This window comes from Cydia splendana, chromosome 22 (assembly GCF_910591565.1).
Source record: "Cydia splendana chromosome 22, ilCydSple1.2, whole genome shotgun sequence".
In the NCBI taxonomy this organism is placed as follows: Eukaryota; Metazoa; Arthropoda; class Insecta; order Lepidoptera; family Tortricidae; genus Cydia; species Cydia splendana.
The window spans coordinates 4737180-4755070 of record NC_085981.1 but is presented as its reverse complement, the minus strand read 5'-3'; the positions used below and the strand labels follow the sequence as shown (position 1 = coordinate 4755070).

Genomic DNA, 17891 nt, shown 5'->3' with positions numbered 1-17891 from the left:
ACAGTGACAGACAGAGAGACAGCGGAGACTTCGTAATGGGGTTTCGCTTGTCACCCTTCTGGTAAGGACCCCTAAAAAACCTGCAATTAAGTTGTGATCTCACCATAGGACGTACTTCCATTGTTTAAAGTGTGGTTAATATTAAGTCGTCGGCAATGCGATTGCGGAATGTGACGGAACAAATTGACATTACAATTACACTATAATTATATTATATAAGTAGATAATAAGACTTTATTACATGGATAAATAGATAGGTAATTACCAAAGTAATTCATGTCAGGTTAGCGTTATTATTTTTTAAACAACGATGTTCCAAGTAATTGTTATTTTCAATCATTGATTCAATTTATTCAAATGATATCTTACATTATATTTGTGTCCTTGTCTCCTCAACTTTAAAACTACGCTATGATTTTGTGGACCAATTACTAGTACCTATAGGTATGTTATAAATACCTAGTGAGTAGTATATATTATGATTTAAACATATCGATATGATTCGATACTACTTGCGGTTATAAAATTATACAATCAGTTAATAATGCGATCATCATGTATTTGCGCAGTGTTTGCAAGACGTGTGTGTTAATTAGCAATAAATTAACTTTATAATTATACTTGCACTTTAATATATTCTAAATTACGTGGCTTAATTGATCACGTTTAGATCATTCATGTCACGACAGATTATGCAAGATTGTCTTATGTCATGTATCTTTACTTTGTTGTCTTCATATACTATTTGGGGCATTATCTATGAAAAGGGACCTTATTGTCGATGGCGCTTACGCCGCACAGAGTCGTACGGCATTGTATTTACATCGGAGCATCATTAATAAGGGCGTAATCCATCGACAATAAGGTTCCTTTTCATAGATAATGTCCCATTTGTCAAACAGGTAGGGTACGCTATGACTGTGTGCATACTGTACCTATTCTAAATAAATACATCCATATGTATGTAGAGACTTCAACGTCATTTTCGACAGTACTTAAGCTGTCTAACATATGAAGAAACCACAAGAAAATTATGTAACAAAATCTTTTCCTACGAAAACCTTGAACACAAATGACGTTCCTCACTACAATATAAATTGCGTTAGTGTCGCGTGCTCAATCAACATAAAGTAAAGCAAGTCAGCATGAGCTTCTACATCAACCGTTTGCGCGAATTAAATCCGCAAATACTGGTATTTTTTGCTGCTAAAAACAGGTAAATCCGTCTTCTAGGTGTAGTTTAGTTGCTGCTAGCTGTAAATAGGAAATTACGAAAAATGTTTTTTTCTTCGCGTTTGGGTAACTACCGTTACTTAAGCCACCAACAGCGGCAGCTGACGTTTACGAGGTTTTATGACACATCGCCAGGAAAGAACTTGTTCATAAAATTGGCTGGCTTGCGGACCATCATCATTGATATAGGTACAAAATATTGACTCTGTATATGTGGTATTATCTATGAAAAGGGACCTTATTGTCGATGGCGCTTACGACACTAACATCGATGAGCACTAAACGTAGTAGTTTAAAATTGGTGATTCTGGCCCATTTTAGTTATTTTGATTTCCAATTTAGCAATTAACTTTCTTTGATTACCACCACCATATTTACAGACTTTTACAAGGATTTCATGCATTATTTTCTAGTATGTATAAGTCCTTGAACTACGTTATTGCTTGTCAGAAACACGACGGCTCATTATTTTCTCGATAGAATCTTAAGTTGAAAACATGCCTAACACTGTCTTTATTTCCTTATGTTAGAAGTACTAGGACGAAAATGTATATGAAACTTACTTCAGTCGATAGCTTTTAAGTAAATCTTCATTATTGCTTGTCCTTTTATCGATACGTTAATTTTTTCATTCATCATTTGATGAATTCAACATTTTGCCTACTAAATTACACCCTACGCGGCAATACCTTGCGCCTATTCCTCACGCCAGTACGCCCGTGACCACTGTCAGCGTCGGACCTGTGCTAGTTTAGCGGACGTTTCATAAAATGGGTAATCACAGTATAAATATGCAAATATGTTATATACACAATGTTTTTCAACATACTTACGAAGAAAAGCAAAATAATTCTTAAATACGGTGACATTTCAGACATTCGTCCGTCATATTGTCATTTTATAACAAGTTGGGCAGCAAAGGCACACACCCATCTAACCAATCCGGAATTCAGTCACGATTGATAAATGGTGTAAACATATTTTAAAAGGCTATAAAATTAATCAAATTGAATAATTTAGACTGGTCACATTTTTGTAAAAATCGATTTCTACTGGCAAAACATATTACTTTTTGGCAACCGGGTTTTTTAACCTAATTAGACCCCGCTGAATCCGAATTTGCCGGTTGCTTGATCGAATTCTTGACTGGAAGTGAGATATGTGATATTAAAAGTCCCTTTTTTTAGTTTTTCGTAAATAACTCGTAAACGGTGGCCAATATAAAAAAAATGAACTAATAATCTACACAAAATTTTCAATAAAAAAGATTCAGTACATTTTTAGCAGGGATCAATATTTAAAAAGATAATAAAGAGGGAAAGTTAATTATAATAAATTCTAAGGTTCCTTGTTTTTATTTTTTCGTTAATAATTTGAAAAGTATGACTCATAGCAAAAACAAATCTTACACATAAATCATCATCATCATCATCATCTCAGCCATAAGACGTCCACTGCTGAACATAGGCCTCCCCCTTGGACCTCCATACGTGCCGGTTGGAAGCGACCCGCATCCAGCGTCTTCCGGCGACCTTAACAAGATCGTCTGTCCATCTTGTGGGTGGACGTCCTACGCTGCGCTTGCTAGTCCGTGGTCTCTACTCGAGCACATTTCGACCCCATCGGCCATCTTCTCTGCGTGCAATGTGGCCTGCCCATTGCCACTTCAGCTTGCTAATCCGGTGGGCTATGTCGGTGACTTTAGTTCGTCTACGGATCTCTTAATTTCTGATTCGATCACGTAGAGAAACTCCGAGCATAGCCCTCTCCATAGCTCGTTGAGCGACTTTGAGTTTTGAGATGAGGCCGGTAGTGAAAGACCACGTTTCGGAGCCGTAAGTCATCACTGGTAACACACATTGATTAAAGACTTTCGTCTTGAGGCACTGAGGTATGTCGGACGAAAAGACATTACGTAGTTTCCCGAACGCTGCCCAACCGAGTTGGATTCGGCGGTTGACCTCTTTCTCGAAGTTGGACCTACCTAATTGGACTACTTGTCCTAGGTAGATGTACGAGTCAACAACTTCGAGTACCGAGTTCCCAACAGAGACTGGGATGGGCACAACATTGGCATTTGACATAAGTTTCGTCTTGTCCATGTTCATTTTCAAGCCCACCCGTTGTGAAACTCGGTTGAGGTCATCGAGCATCATGCTGAGTTCCTCCATCGACTTTGCCATGACTACGATATCGTCGGCAAACCGAAGGTGAGTGATGTATTCGCCGTTGATGTTGATGCCAAGTCCTTCCCATTCCAGGAGCTTGAAGGCGTCTTCCATTACGGCAGTGAACAGTTTCGGAGAGATAACGTCTCCCTGCCTTACGCCTCTTTGCAATGGAATCGCCCTCGTGCTCTGCTCCTGTACTCGGACCGACATGGTGGCGTTATTATACAAACACTTCAACACTTCGATGTACCGATAGTCAATATGGCATCGCTGAAGACACAAGCACCGCCCATGTTTCCACCGAATCGAAGGCTTTCTCATAGTCCACAAACGCTAAGCATAATGGCAAGTTATACTCTTCGGTCTTCTGTATAACTTGCAGCAGCGTATGGATGTGGTCCATGGTACTATAGCCTTTTCGGAAACCGGCTTGTTCGGGAGGCTGGAAGTCATCAAGTCTGTGTTCGAGACGGTTCGTGATGACCCTTGAAAACAGCTTATAGACATGGCTCAGAAGCGTGATGGGTCTGTAGTTCTTCAATAGGTTGTTATCACCTTTTTTGAAGAACAACACCACCTCGCCTCTATTCCATGTTTCAGGCGTTATGCCCTCGGACAAGGCGGAATTAAAGAGCTTCTGGAGGACTTTAAGTACCGGTGTTCCACCCGCTCTCAGAAGCTCTGAAGTGATTTCGTCTTTGCCCGGCGCCTTGTTGTTCTTAAGCTGCTTCAGGGCCATCCTAATCTCGTACAGACTGATGTCCGGGATATCTTCGGTATAATGTCGGGACAGCTTGGCTCTTGGACCTCCTACCAAGCTGTCAACGGGCTTTGCGATCGAAGTGTATAACTGTCCATAGAACCTCTCGATCTCACCTAAAACCTCCGCTTTGCTCGACGCTATGCTGCCATCTTCCCGTTTCAGCTTTGTCAGCTGGCTTTGCCCAATAGACCCTTGCTTTGCTTGCGTTGCTTTGTCCTTTGCGAACACTTTGGAGCCTTGGTTTCGCTCAATAGTCTCTTTAATACGGTTAGTATTAAAGAGACGCAGATCATGTCGCAAGGACTTAGATATACGTCTATTGAGCTGCCTATATGACTCCGCGTCATCGGGAGACTGCAACTGTAGCGAGCGTCGTTCAGCCATGAGGTTTAAGGTTTGCTCGGTCAATTTCTGAGGTCTATCTTTACGGCGGGGTCTAAAAAACTTAGACCCTACTGTGTGGACAGTTTCCACTAGCCCGTCGTTGATTTCGTCCACTGAAGCCAAGTTCTCTAGGCAAGCAAAGCGGTTAGAGAGCTCGAGTTGAAAGCTTTCGGGGTTTTGAACATGGGCTCGAGTAGGTCGGAGCGTAGACTTCATCAGGCTGGACCTTTCAAGTTTAATATTGATATTCAGTGTGCCTCTTACGATTCGGTGATCACTACCGGTCTTTACCCTGTTGATCACACATAAATAATAAACATAAAATTTCCTACAAGAAACACGTAGAACACTTTTCGCTAGGATCAATATTTAAAAAGACAAAAGCAGCCGGTAAGTTAATTACAATCAATTTTAAAGTCCCTTTTTAGTTTTTTGTAAATAACTCGTAAACGGTGTCCCATAGCAAAATAGGTTTTATGAATAAATAATCTACATAAAATTTCCTGCAAAAAACATCTGAACACTTTTCTCTAGGATCAATATTTAAAACGATATTAAAGGAAGAAAGTTCATTACAATCAATTCACATGTCACTTTTTTTAGTTTTTAGGGTCCCGTACCTCAAAAGGAAAAAACGGAACCCTTATAGGATCACTCGTGCGACTGTCTGTCTGTCTGTCCGTCTGTCACAGCCCATTTTCTTCAAAAGTACTGGACCAATTAAGTTGAAATTTGGTACACACATGTAAATTCGTGACCCAAAGACGGACATCTTACGTAAACAAATGAATTTTAAACATGGAGGCCACTTTTTAGCCAAGGGGGGTTAGTTAACATTAAGAACCTATTTTGCTATGGGCCACCGTTTACGAGTCATTTACGAAAAACTTAAAATAGGGACCTGGAAATTGATTATAATTAACTTACCCCCTTTAATACCTCATTAAATATTGATCGTAGCGAAAAAGTGTACAAAACCTTTTTTGTGGACAATTTTATGTTCAATATTTACGTATAATATTTTTTACAACTGCCCCCGTTGCAACCGTTTACGAGTTATTTACGAAAAAAAGCGACCTGTGAACTGAATGTGATTAACTTTCTTCCTTTAATATCGTTTTAAATATGGATCCTAGAGAAAAGTGTTCAGATGTTTTTTGCAGAAAATTTTATGGAGATTATTTATTCATAAAAACCTATTGTGCTATGGGACATCGTTTACGAGTTATTTACAAAAAACTAAAAAGGGACTTTAAAATTGATTATAATTGACTTACCGGATGCTTTGTCTTTTTAAATATTGACCCTAGCGAAAAGTGTTCTACATGTTTCTTGTAGGAAATTTTATGTTTATTATTTGTGTAAAATTTGTTTTTGCTATGAGTCATACTTTTCAAATTATTAACGAAAAAATAAAAACAAGGAACCTTAGAATTTATTATAATTAACTTTCCCTCTTTATTATCTTTTTAAATATTGATCCCTGCTAAAAATGTACTAAATCTTTTTTTATTGAAAATGTTGTGTCGATTATTAACGTTTAACATTTTTTTTTATATTGGCCACCGTTTACGAGTTATTTACGAAAAACTAAAAAAAGAGACCTTCAAAAATTGATTATAATTAACTTTCCCGCCTTAATATCTCTTTGAATATTGATCCTAGCGAACAATTGTACGGTATCTTTCTTGTAGGCAATTTTATGCAGATTACTTATGTTTAAGAAAATGTTTGCTATGCGCCACCGTTTAAGAGTTATTTACGAAAAACTAAAAAAAAGGGACCTTTAATATCAACTATCTCACTTCCAGTCAAGAATTCGATCAATCAACCGGCAATTTCGGATTCAGCGGGGTCTAATTAGGTTAAAAAACCCGGTTGCCCGGTTAATATGTTTTGCCAGTCGAAATCGATTTTTACAAAAACATGATCAGTCAAGTATACACTCATATTGTATACATATAATTAATAATTATTTAGGTACACTCACCGACCTCACCGTCTTACCTACCATTTTTAGGGTTCCCTACCCAAAGGGTAAAACGGAACCCTATTAGTAAGACTCAACGACGCTGTCCGTCCGTTCGTCCGTCCGTCTGTCAGCAGGCTGTATCTCACGAACCGTGATAGCTAGACAGTTGAAATTTTCACAGATGATGTATTTCTGTTGCCGCTATAACAACAAATACTAAAAAGTACGGAACCCTCGGTGGGCTCAGTGGGCGAGTCCGACTCGCGCTTGTCCGGTTTTTAATTTCATTAAGTACTCATCAAAATTCGAATTTACTAATAAATCTTTTTCAATATTAATTGCCGAACTAAAAATCCCGGAACTGACGATTCAGAATACCGATGTCGTCAGAATAAGGACGTAGACGTGCTGCGCGGGAATGGTGCGGTGCGCCGCGCGGGGCGCCCGCCTGCCCGTTCTACCACTCGTCTGCTTCACCCCCTTGAAAACGTAAAACTCGAGTATAAGAGCGCCTTAAATATTCTATACACTTTTTCGCTAGGATCAATCTTCTTCTCCTTCAACCTAGCGTTTTAGCTAAGCGTCCGGTCTTCAGCATCCTCTGGTGTGAGTAGATTTTAAGTAGATTACTTATGTATCAGAACATTTTTTGGTACAGGCCACCGTTTACGAGTTATTTACAAAAAATATTAACAATTGATCATATTTAACTTTTTACCTTAAATATTTTTTTAAATACTGATCCTAGCGAAAAAGTGTATAGAATATTTAATGTAGACAATTTTACGCAGATTACTTATGTATCAGAACATTTTTGCTACAGGTCACCGTTTACGAGTTATTTATAAAAAACTACAAAGGGACCTTTAAACCCGATGACTGATAAGTTCATCAGCGTCACATAACATAAATTGACCTCCGCATTGGATAGACAGCAACATTGAATGTTCCAGTAATCAAAGAAACTTAATTGCTAAATTGGAAATCAAAATAACTAAACTGGGCCAGAATCTCCAATTTTAAACTACTACGTTTTGTGCTCATCGATGTTAGTGTCGTAAGCGCCATCGACAATAAGGTCCCTTTTCATAGATAATACCACATATGTTAGTATAGGTAGGTACTCACTCCTACTTTACAGCTGAGTTACTTGAACTTACTTCTTAACATTTATAAAACCTCTAATCATGCATGCTCTAACCGGCCAAGTGCGAGTTGGACTAGCGCTCGAAGAGTTCCGTACCATTACGCAATAAAACGGCAACAAATTCACGTTTGTTGTATGGGAGTCCCACCTAAATATTTATTTTATTCTGTTTTTAGTATTTGTTGTTATATCGGCAACAGAAATACATCATCTGTGAAAATTTAAACTGCCTAGCTGTCACGGTTCATGAGATACAGCCTGGTGACAGACAGAGAGACAGACAGACAGACAGATGGACAGACGGACCCTTTGGGTACGGAACCCTAAAAAGACCTAGAAAGTTCGATTCCGGCCTCGGCCACTGGACTATCTACCTAGAAGTCACTTTGTCATTAGTCTGTGTCAGTTTGTTAATTATACATAACTTATTTTTAAATGAAATATAGTAGTACTCACAGCATTGCTAACGTTAATGTCGACCCCCTGCTCGAGGAGGCTGATGATCTTCTCGATCTGGCCGGCGCGGGCGGCCCTCAGGAACGCGGTACTGGCGTCCGCCTGTAACAAAACACATACACAATCAAACACTGTTTGTTTTCTTACAATTCTTTGCTCGTGACTTTTACATTGTGTATTAAGGGCGGTAAGCAAAAACCTACATTGAAGCCCGAAGCCGAAGGCGAGGGCGTAATTAACACGAGTTCGTAATAGTGAATAGAATCAGGCGTTACTTTGCGGAAATCCATTGGTATTAATTAAAACCAAAATATTACTTTGCTAATCCGCGAAAAGATAACGTGCTAGTCAACAGTGCTAACCCGTTATACTTTTAACGAGTTCGTAATTCCTGTACCGCCCGTGGCATACACAAAATGTTTTTCATTACACTTTGTGAGTAATAACACCCTTTACTAGCAACTGTGATAAAAATTAGCCTTTTCGGCAGTCAGATTTAACCGACGAAAGTTATTTTCAAACAATTTACCCCGTGAAAGGCTATTGTCGCTTTTCGTTCCACTACCACGCATATATTTCGCAAATAGCTACTATGATTTATTGATTAATGGTGCTCCCACACTGTCGTTATATAACTGGCGGTGTAGGAGCACCATAACGGTAAATAGGTTTTCTACTTATTCGTTTTAATTAAGTATTCTTGACTAGTGAGAATTTGACGTGGAAAAAACGCGAACTCAGGAAAACGGATACAGTTTGCAGTAAAAAATCCAACACTTGATTAAAATACGTTACATTGTACCTATTATAGTGTTAAAGCTACGACTCCTTTTCAAAGTCCACCAAGCCAAATTTTACTTTGTATGTTTTCGAAACCTTTTCTTTATTAAAAGCTTATTTACAGTACCGTAAAATGGGGTGAGTAGGGATGGCGAGGAGAGTCGGTTTATGAATGGGGAGAGAAGGGATGACAGGAGGGTGAGATGGTTTTTAAAGGCTACTGCTACCTAAATAATGTATTCCTATTACAACTGGAGCTATAGTAATATTCATAATGATAAAAAAACGATTCAACAACGTTTCAAAATCACCTTTTGTATGAAATCCCATCTCACCCCAACTACGAGGGACTACGGGGTGAGGAGGGATTTTGTGTTTATCGTTAAAGTTATGAAATGGAACTACCTAAAATCATAAAAAAACTAAAATACAAACGGCCGGAACATTTATTAATAAAGTTAAGTTTGCATAAAATGTAAAAATGAAATGTTATCGAGGTTTGAATGTCAGTTTTGTCCCTACTCACCCCATTTTACGGTACCTATAAAAGTTCCAGCTAGGTCCTAAACTTAATTTAGCTCAAAGGGGCAAAAAGTATTCTAAACTTACATTAAATGTAAACAGTAATTTAATCAAAACTTCAAAGTGTTCTCTCCTGTGCCCTTACTTAGCCCCTTGGGCAAAAAAAGGTATACAGGTTAATGCAATTCAACCCTTAGAGTACTTAGAAAGTAGAAGGGCAGAAAGTCGCTAAGTTAGGTCGGCTAGGCATATTCTGATACTTCAAGTATGATATCAATTTGATATTTATTGAACTAGCAAACACAAAAGCTTTCGGCAAAAATGCTTTCGTATGTACAGTCACCTGCAATAATATGTTGCACAACGAAGGCCGCAAAAATATCTGACACGATCTTATTTGTAGAGCCATAATTATTTGCCCACAGGAGCAGTAGAGAGGGGTCAACTTATTATGGAAACCTATAAAAGTGGCCGTCTTTGGTGGCCCTGAAGGCCTAATAGAATAATTAGAATAAAATTTGCATTCTTAGTTATTAAGTTAAAATAATACAGCATGCTTATAAATTTAATTGACACAAAAATGTACGAGTATATCAAGAGTTTGGCAGTCCTATTTCAATTTTATTTAATGTAACACCTATGTACTGTGTCTTATGAAAATAAATAAATCAAATAAATAAATACATATTATTACAGGTGACTGTACAGCTGCCCGGCTTTTCCCCTCTACAGGTCACATTTCTCGTGAAAGTTTTGAATATGCTTTGTTTGTAAATAGTCTCACTTTTTCGTGTCATTTTAAACCAGGTTTATGAAATTAATTATACGCTTGCAAGTAGGTATAAGACCCATCAAACCAATATTTTTTAAATCTGAACACGCCCCCAGGGCCATTGAAAGGGCTAAGTCACCCAAGTGTCCCTTTGAATGGCCTCATACATATTTAAGGGTCGTTATAATAGGGTAGTACCGAGCTGGCGATTGCTCGTTAATTATGGAATATTGGGGGTGTCAGGTGAGTATATCGTGCCCTTAAATCCATTCATTATTTAGTCGAAAAATTCTACATGCAAAAATATTGATTTCGGGTTTTTATTGGTCGGCAGTGTCGGAACCTAATTTAGCTTATTATTTTTTGTAAAAATCAGAACAAGAAAGGTAAGATCGGACCCGGACTAAAATTTTGCTGATTTTGCGTTATAACCTGTGACGTATTTAACGAATAACAAATTGTTACCGACATTGCTGTTTTAGGTAATATTTTTTTAATAATATAAAAATAACTGCTGAAAAACTACTATAAGAACTGCTGTAAAAAGTAATGAAATAAACGTATTGATAACTTATTTGTAAATACATTACATATAATATAACATTTGAAAACATTAATTTTCAATTCTAAAATAATAGTACCAATTACAAAATCACATATTCAGAGGGTCTATCGTGACTACTTTGAAAAAATAACTCGTATCTTGTTCTATTAATCAAAAGAAAAATGTGGTAACTATGTATGGGATGCATACAGAGTTACTCCATTTTAACTTGAGTAGCAGTGCAAGATAGGTACGAGATTTATTAAAAGTAGTGACGCTATATATATTCACCGTATACTTAAGTGTATAAGTCACTGTCAACCCTTCGTTTTCTCTCATCAAAATTCCCCATTTGAATGCAGCGGCACTTGGAAGCGTAAAGTGCTGGAAAGCACTTTTAAGTGCTTTAGTCCAAACAGACTGAAAAAATATGAGGCAGTCATTAAAATCACATTTGCCGTCCTATCTCATGGTTCGCATACTTAAATAAATAGGTACAGGCAAGATAAAAAACCGCTGGTAGCCTAATGGTACCGTGCGATTTTCAATCCGGAGGTCGCGGGTTCAATCCCCGGGTCGTGCCAATGAGTACCTAGTACCAATGAGTTTTCGAAACGTGTAGGTACACGATATTATCATTGGATATTTCCCAGCTGCTTTTAGGTGAAAGAAAACGTCGCGAAGAAACCGGACTGATCCCTATAAGGGGTCATCCATTAATTACATCACACAAAATTTCCCCCTTTTCACACTTTTTCATAGGAAAAAGATAGGTCGTTAATACGTACTGACACACTTGGCTTGTCCGTCTGTCTGTCTGTCTCCAGGCAGATAGGCGGACAGACATAGTTTTACAGATGATGTTGTTCTGTTGCCGCTATAACAACAAATACTAAAAACCGAATAAAATAAATATTTAAATGGGGCTCCTATACAACAAACGTGATTTTTTGCCGTTTTTTGTGCGCGAGTCCGACTCGCACTTGGCCAGTTTGTGTAAATTTTTTTTCACTTCACAAAAATCGATTTCCCGACATAAACAAATCTACATTCCGCCTAATGCATTCACACGGCACAGTGCATGTGCACGCGAACCAATTATGTATTCACTCTGTCACGTCTTACTAGATCAAATGAATATGAACCTTGTGAACAGTAGCTACGATTCATATTTAAATGACAAAACACAACACACGCCGTGCGCTAACTCCTTGTGACATTAGCACTGCCGTTTAAATGTGGATTGTAACTACTTTGTAGAAGGTTCAAACTCCTTTGACTCGTGATTGCGCAAGGCGCAGACGAATACAGTTCTCAAATCATCCAGCGTAACGTGACCCCTATATCCGTAAAAACAATGCATAGTCAGAGACGCCGCTTAGACTGGTATGTGTTTTCGATTTCGGTAATTTAGACACCCCAGTTCGGGGGTTGCTGCCATGGGGTGATTGTGAATGCTTTGTTTTTACTTTTATTCAACCGATTATTGCGTGGCGTCATTAAATCGGGCCTAATTGAAATATTGATCGAGTAATAAAGGGTTTAGGGTTCAGGGTATAATTTTTAAATTTTTACAGACTTTCGAAGTATGAAAAGCTTTAATTTGGGTTTTATTTGCTACCCTAAAACTCAGTGGTTTAAAACAGTGAGTATAACGTTATTAACCGTTCTTACGTAAAAGGCAATAAAAGTTTTAGTCTATAAATTTTATAAACAGTAGGTATATGTTTAATGCCATTATTACATTATGTAACTAGATTACCTTCCTAATCTAGTTACATAATGTAACAAAAACTAAGAAAAAGGAAAATAGTCAGCCCCACCATGGAAAATCGTTGTCTGAACAGTATCACTATAGGATTTCATGGAAATGAGTCGAGAATCGCGGATGCTGTCACACTAGAAATAGAGGACTAACTATACAAAACACTTGGATCGTTCTATTTAGTTATTTATTTAAACTTTATTGCACAGTAAGAATTGTACAAAAGGCGAACTTAATGCCAGAAGCCATTCTCTACCAGTTAACCCTCGGGCCAAACAGAGAACAAGTAGTAATAGGTGCAAGAAAAATTAAAAGTACGAAAAATAGAATATTAAACATAAATATTTGAATTTATATCTTTATGATGTCACTGTAAGTTTTGTATTGTATTGACTTGTCTATCTGTATATCTTATAAAAGGAATCTTGAGGCCTCTGAATATTTAAAGTAGGTTATTGACTGCAATTACATATTTTTTTACTATTTTCTCTCCCTAAAATATTCTTAGTTTTAACTACTTTATTTCAAGTCTAAGGTACAGCGATTATTACCTACTTACTTTAGTAAGTTTAGTAGAAGATTCTACTAAACTTACTAAAAGTAAAAAAATATGAACTTGCAGTGAAAATAGATATTTTCAGTAACCATTTGTCCATACTGGACTGACGTTCGCAATTGCTATAAAACCACTAAAAGCTGAACATCACAGTTAGAGCTCTGTAATGTAAACATGTTTAAATAATTTGAATTGAATAAATATCATTTCGTTCGCTTAAGTATACCCACTTTCCCTACATTTCGAAAACTCAAATCGATAACAAAATATCAGTCATCGCCTCCCCTAAGGTGACGTCATTTCGTCTCGCCACACTTCTGTCACTTAGTATATCTACCGTAAAAGCAATTGAAAATCAGTTACAATTTGTACTTTATTGCATGGAACCAAGGTTTATAATAGAATGAATTTACAAATGCACTTACGGTCGATATATTGTACGCGTGGAATACTATCGAAAGGGGAGTTTTCGATGGTCTTTCCGATACTTTTCCCCATTTTATTTATCGTCAAGTCATCTGCGCTATTTAGTTTGAGTGAATAGATTCCTCGAAATAGACATTTGTCGATGATATTGGGGGTTGTGATCAGTTTTCATAAGGCCAATAAAGGGTCTCGCACATGTTATGTTGTGTATCGTTGCTTATTTGTATATTTATACCTATTGTTAACATAATTGTCGATTGCTTTTTCGAAATGTGTTATTAACGTTTGCACACACGTGTTACGAAGATGATTGATGACTTGATCGTCTTATATTGGTACCGGTGTGTGATAATATCAAATCTTAACATTTTGAGCGTAATCTTCTTTCGAATTTAAACTGTCGTGAGTCATACCTAACACTAAGCTAATCTCAGTAATCTTCTTTCTTATAATATTATAATAAGCAAGTATACTAATGTAAAATAGGTATAACCAGACACCAGAATTTTGGGGGCAATATGAAATGACCGGTAATTAAGTTCCTACATTTATCGATAAACACAGTTATCGATGCATTTCGTATAGACTAATGATCGCTCCTAGCTTTGTTTCACAAAAACTCTTTTCTACCAAACCAGAATTCGAAATAAAGACAGCCCGGACCCATCTGCTACTTACCTATCACTGTTATTTTGAAGAAACAAGTCGAGGTACTGTAAACTAAAGCTTTGTTTTACAAGTCGCTCTCAGTTTTTCTTCCCGTGTAACTTTGCCTTTGAATCCACGCTGGACAAACAAAAACGTCCGTCCGTTTCTCGCGCAAAGGATTGCCATCGCTATACAGCGCGGGAATGCTGCCTGCGCGATGGGCACCTTGCCGAGGGGCCTAGGCTTAGAAAGTAGGTTTTAGGGATTTTTATTTTTTTGTTAGGTTTAGTTTTAGTTAATTTATTTTATAAGGTACTTGTATTAAGTTTGTTGTATAATTGTGTTTAAATGTAATTACAAAATATACATTTGAAAAAAATAAATAAAAAAACCGTCCGTATATTTGTTCCCATTTGTTCCGCTTCTCGTTCAAAACTTATTTCACAAAGGCTGGTTAATAAGCTGACTTTATTTCAAACTACATTTTAAATAGGAAGTTAGGAACTCCTAGTGTAAATTTCATTCGATAGCGCGATGGACGTTTGCGATAATTCTCATTTTGTATTGTATTTTGAACAACAACAACAACAACAACAACGTCCCGCTTGGCGCAAGCGGGACGTTGGAGACTCAAAATCCCATACAAAATGACGTTACGTCACGCTTACGAATGTACACTAGGGGTACAGATTCGTCCTTTTTAGGGTTCCGTAGCCAAATGGCAAAAAACGGAACCCTTATAGATTCGTCATGTCTGTCCGCCTGTCCGTGTATGTCACAGCCACTTTTTTCCGAAACTATAAGAACTATACTGTTGAAACTTGGTAAATAGATGTATTATGTGAACCGCATTAAGATTTTCACACAAAAATAGAAAAAAAACAATAAATTTTGGGGGTTCACCATACTTAGAACTGAAACTCAAATTTTTTTTTTCATCAAACCCATACGTGTGGGGTATCTATGGATAGGTCTTCAAAAATGATATTGAGGTTTCTAATATCATTTTTTTCTAAACTGAATAGTTTGCGCGAGAGACACTTCCAAAGTGGTAAAATGTGTCCCCCCCCCCCTGTAACTTCTAAAATAAGAGAATGATAAAACTAAAAAAAATATATGATGTACATTACTATGCAAACTTCCACCGAAAATTGGTTTGAACGAGATCTAGTAAGTAGTTTTTTTTTAATACGTAACCGCAATTTTATTATGTTACTTGCTGCTACGGAACCCTTCATGGGCGAGTCCGACTCGCACTTGGCCGCTTTTTTTGTTAAGTAGGTTCACTTTTCAGTAGTCATTATCATTAGCAAAATGATGATTTATTGAGCAGTTTCTTCCATGTTTGCTCTAAGTCTCTTTAAATAAGCTTGTGGAACTCAAAAGGAGGGGAGACGTAGCCCGCAGTGCCATCAAAACGTCTCGACGCCAGACATCTTTGTCAGTCGCCGGGAAGGAGCTATTTCCCGGCGAGGATTAAATGTATAGTTCACTTTGAAACGTGTGAACTCCGACATTGTGAGGTGTAGGATTAAATACTCTTTCAATTATTTTTAGTGTCCGACCGAAGGTTCGGTTTCGGTTTCGGTTTCGGCCAGTTTCGGCTGGAGTTTCGGTTTCGGCCAAAAACCGGCCGAACCTTTCGGCCGGGCCGAAACTTACGAAATGGTACTTCGGACAAAGACCATGTTGGGGAATAAGTAGGACAACAATATGAATACCTACATATACTGATTCATGTATAGGTACAGAAATTAATTGGTTTATTATAAAATACAATTCCGGTCGACGTTGCACTGGACGGTCGACGCAGTCTTAAGAGGCTGTCAATACCTATAACGCGCACACTGTCTAATTGTATCGGAGTGAATGAGATAGCACTGTCGCATGTTACTGGGCCCTGGGCAAGAGAATAATAAGAAAACTCATCATCTTCCTCGCGTGATACCGGAATTTTTGACGAGTCGTGGCAATGGGAATGGGAGCCTGGGGTCCAATTGACAACTAATCCCAAGAATTGGCGTAGGCACTAGTTTTTACGAAAGCGACTGCCATCAGACTGATATTCTAACCCAGAGAGTAAACTAGGCCTTATCGGGACTAGTCCGGCTTCCTCACGAGTACTCACGACATTAGAACCGTTTAATGGTGATTTTAAGCAGGGCCGGATTAAGCATGTCGGGGCCCCCAGTATCAGGTCGGCCCGAGTCGAACGATGTCTTTTTCGCTCTTATTCACTCACTTATTCAGTCATTTTCCTACATACCTCTAATGGCAAATTTTAAGCGAGGCTAAAGGCTACGCTCAACTAGTGCTGCAAAGTTGATTTTCTCAATAGTTTATATTTTGCGAGGCTGAACAGCTGACAATTGATTAAAACGAAGAAAAAACTCTTAAAAGTGTCCCTAGTACAGTTTATCATACGAATGCTCGACCTTAGTTAGCCTCACTTTTTACCTCAATTTACCATTGGTTTGTGTTCCACATGTCATCTACATCAGCTTAGCATTTAGCCTCGCTGCGCCATGCTCGGCCTGCGGTCTCGCGTTTTAATACAATGGACATTGGTTGGAGTCTGTGCTCAACTACTTATCCTGAAGCCTGAAGCACGGCTTTAACTTCGCATGAAAGTTCGCCTGACTGGGGAACTTCGGACTATTAGGCCCAGTTGAAGATCGGTACCCGGCCTTGCGATATTTGTCAACAAAAAATTTCGCGCTCGCTGCGCTCGCGTTTATGGTTGATTTTTTAGTTGACCCTATATCTACATGTTACTTTGACTGGTGAATGAATAGAGTTAGACCAAGAAAATTCTACAATGATTTTGATAGCAGTGCAACTAGTGCAAATGTTATTTATACGTCATAATTTAATAGAAGTTTTGACGTTAAAATAACACTTTCACTGCGTGTGTTATCAAAATCGTTGCAGAATTATCTTGGTCTAACTCTAGTAATTTACTTAAAAAACTTAAGTAACATCAATTTCAAGGACATTGGGTGTTGACAGTCCCATAATATGTGTGTAAAAGCGGTTTTATGACATTTTTTCAACGATTTTAACAAATCTACAAAAGGTTCGGTTTCGGTTTCGGTTTCGGCCGAAACTAGAGCCAAAGCCGAACATTCGGTTTCGGTTTCGGTTTCGGCAAAAAAACATGTTTCGGTCGGACACTAATTATTTTTTAACATGTCATATTGAATTGTATTTCAAACCTATATCTCTTTTAATTAAAACTCTCACTTTCGGATTATTATTAAATTAATAAATAGTTCATTTGTTTTTGCTTAAGTGCGTTTGTATAAACTCACGTTTAAACTACATCAAAGATTATCTTCGTACTTCAAAATGTATTTGCCACATAAGTACTTTATTTGAATAATAATTAAAATAAAAGCCTTTATAACTAAATCTAAAGACACAAAAGTACCATCTTACCGCAAGATATATTTACTCGTAAGACTAACAAAGCAAATCTAGTGTCATCTTCTCGGACGCCTTTGTCAACGGCGAGAAACGAGATATTTTCCAACCAAGGATTTAAAGTTGTTCGTGTCTGTGGATTTTTTACTTTTTGCATAAAATAATGACTTGCCTAACCACACTTAAAGAAAGTTATAAAGTGTTGCCTTTACTTTTGTCTGTTCATGACGTAAGAGTTATTTCTTGCTATTTAGTTGGTCTACCTGACTTCTTAACACATTCAGGGCCAAGAACCCGACTGTCGGGTACACTGTACGTAGCGACTACGC

The 17891-nt window shown here is 37.8% G+C and overlaps 1 protein-coding gene and 1 long non-coding RNA gene across 2 annotated transcripts in view; one reads left to right on the top strand and one right to left on the bottom strand.

Annotated features, from left to right (window-relative positions):
- Nucleotides 1-17891, bottom strand: part of LOC134801439 (ankyrin-2-like) — a 145529-nt gene that overhangs the window by 61039 nt on the left and 66599 nt on the right. The window contains exon 2 of the mRNA XM_063773999.1: nt 8127-8228. Within this exon, the coding sequence (XP_063630069.1) occupies nt 8127-8228 (102 nt within the window). The remainder of the gene's footprint in view (nt 1-8126; nt 8229-17891) is intronic.
- LOC134801529 (uncharacterized) overlaps nt 14818-17891 on the top strand; it is a 254894-nt gene continuing 251820 nt past the window's right edge. Inside the window, exon 1 of the long non-coding RNA XR_010145675.1 lies at nt 14818-15350. This is a non-coding gene — a long non-coding RNA (uncharacterized LOC134801529). The remainder of the gene's footprint in view (nt 15351-17891) is intronic.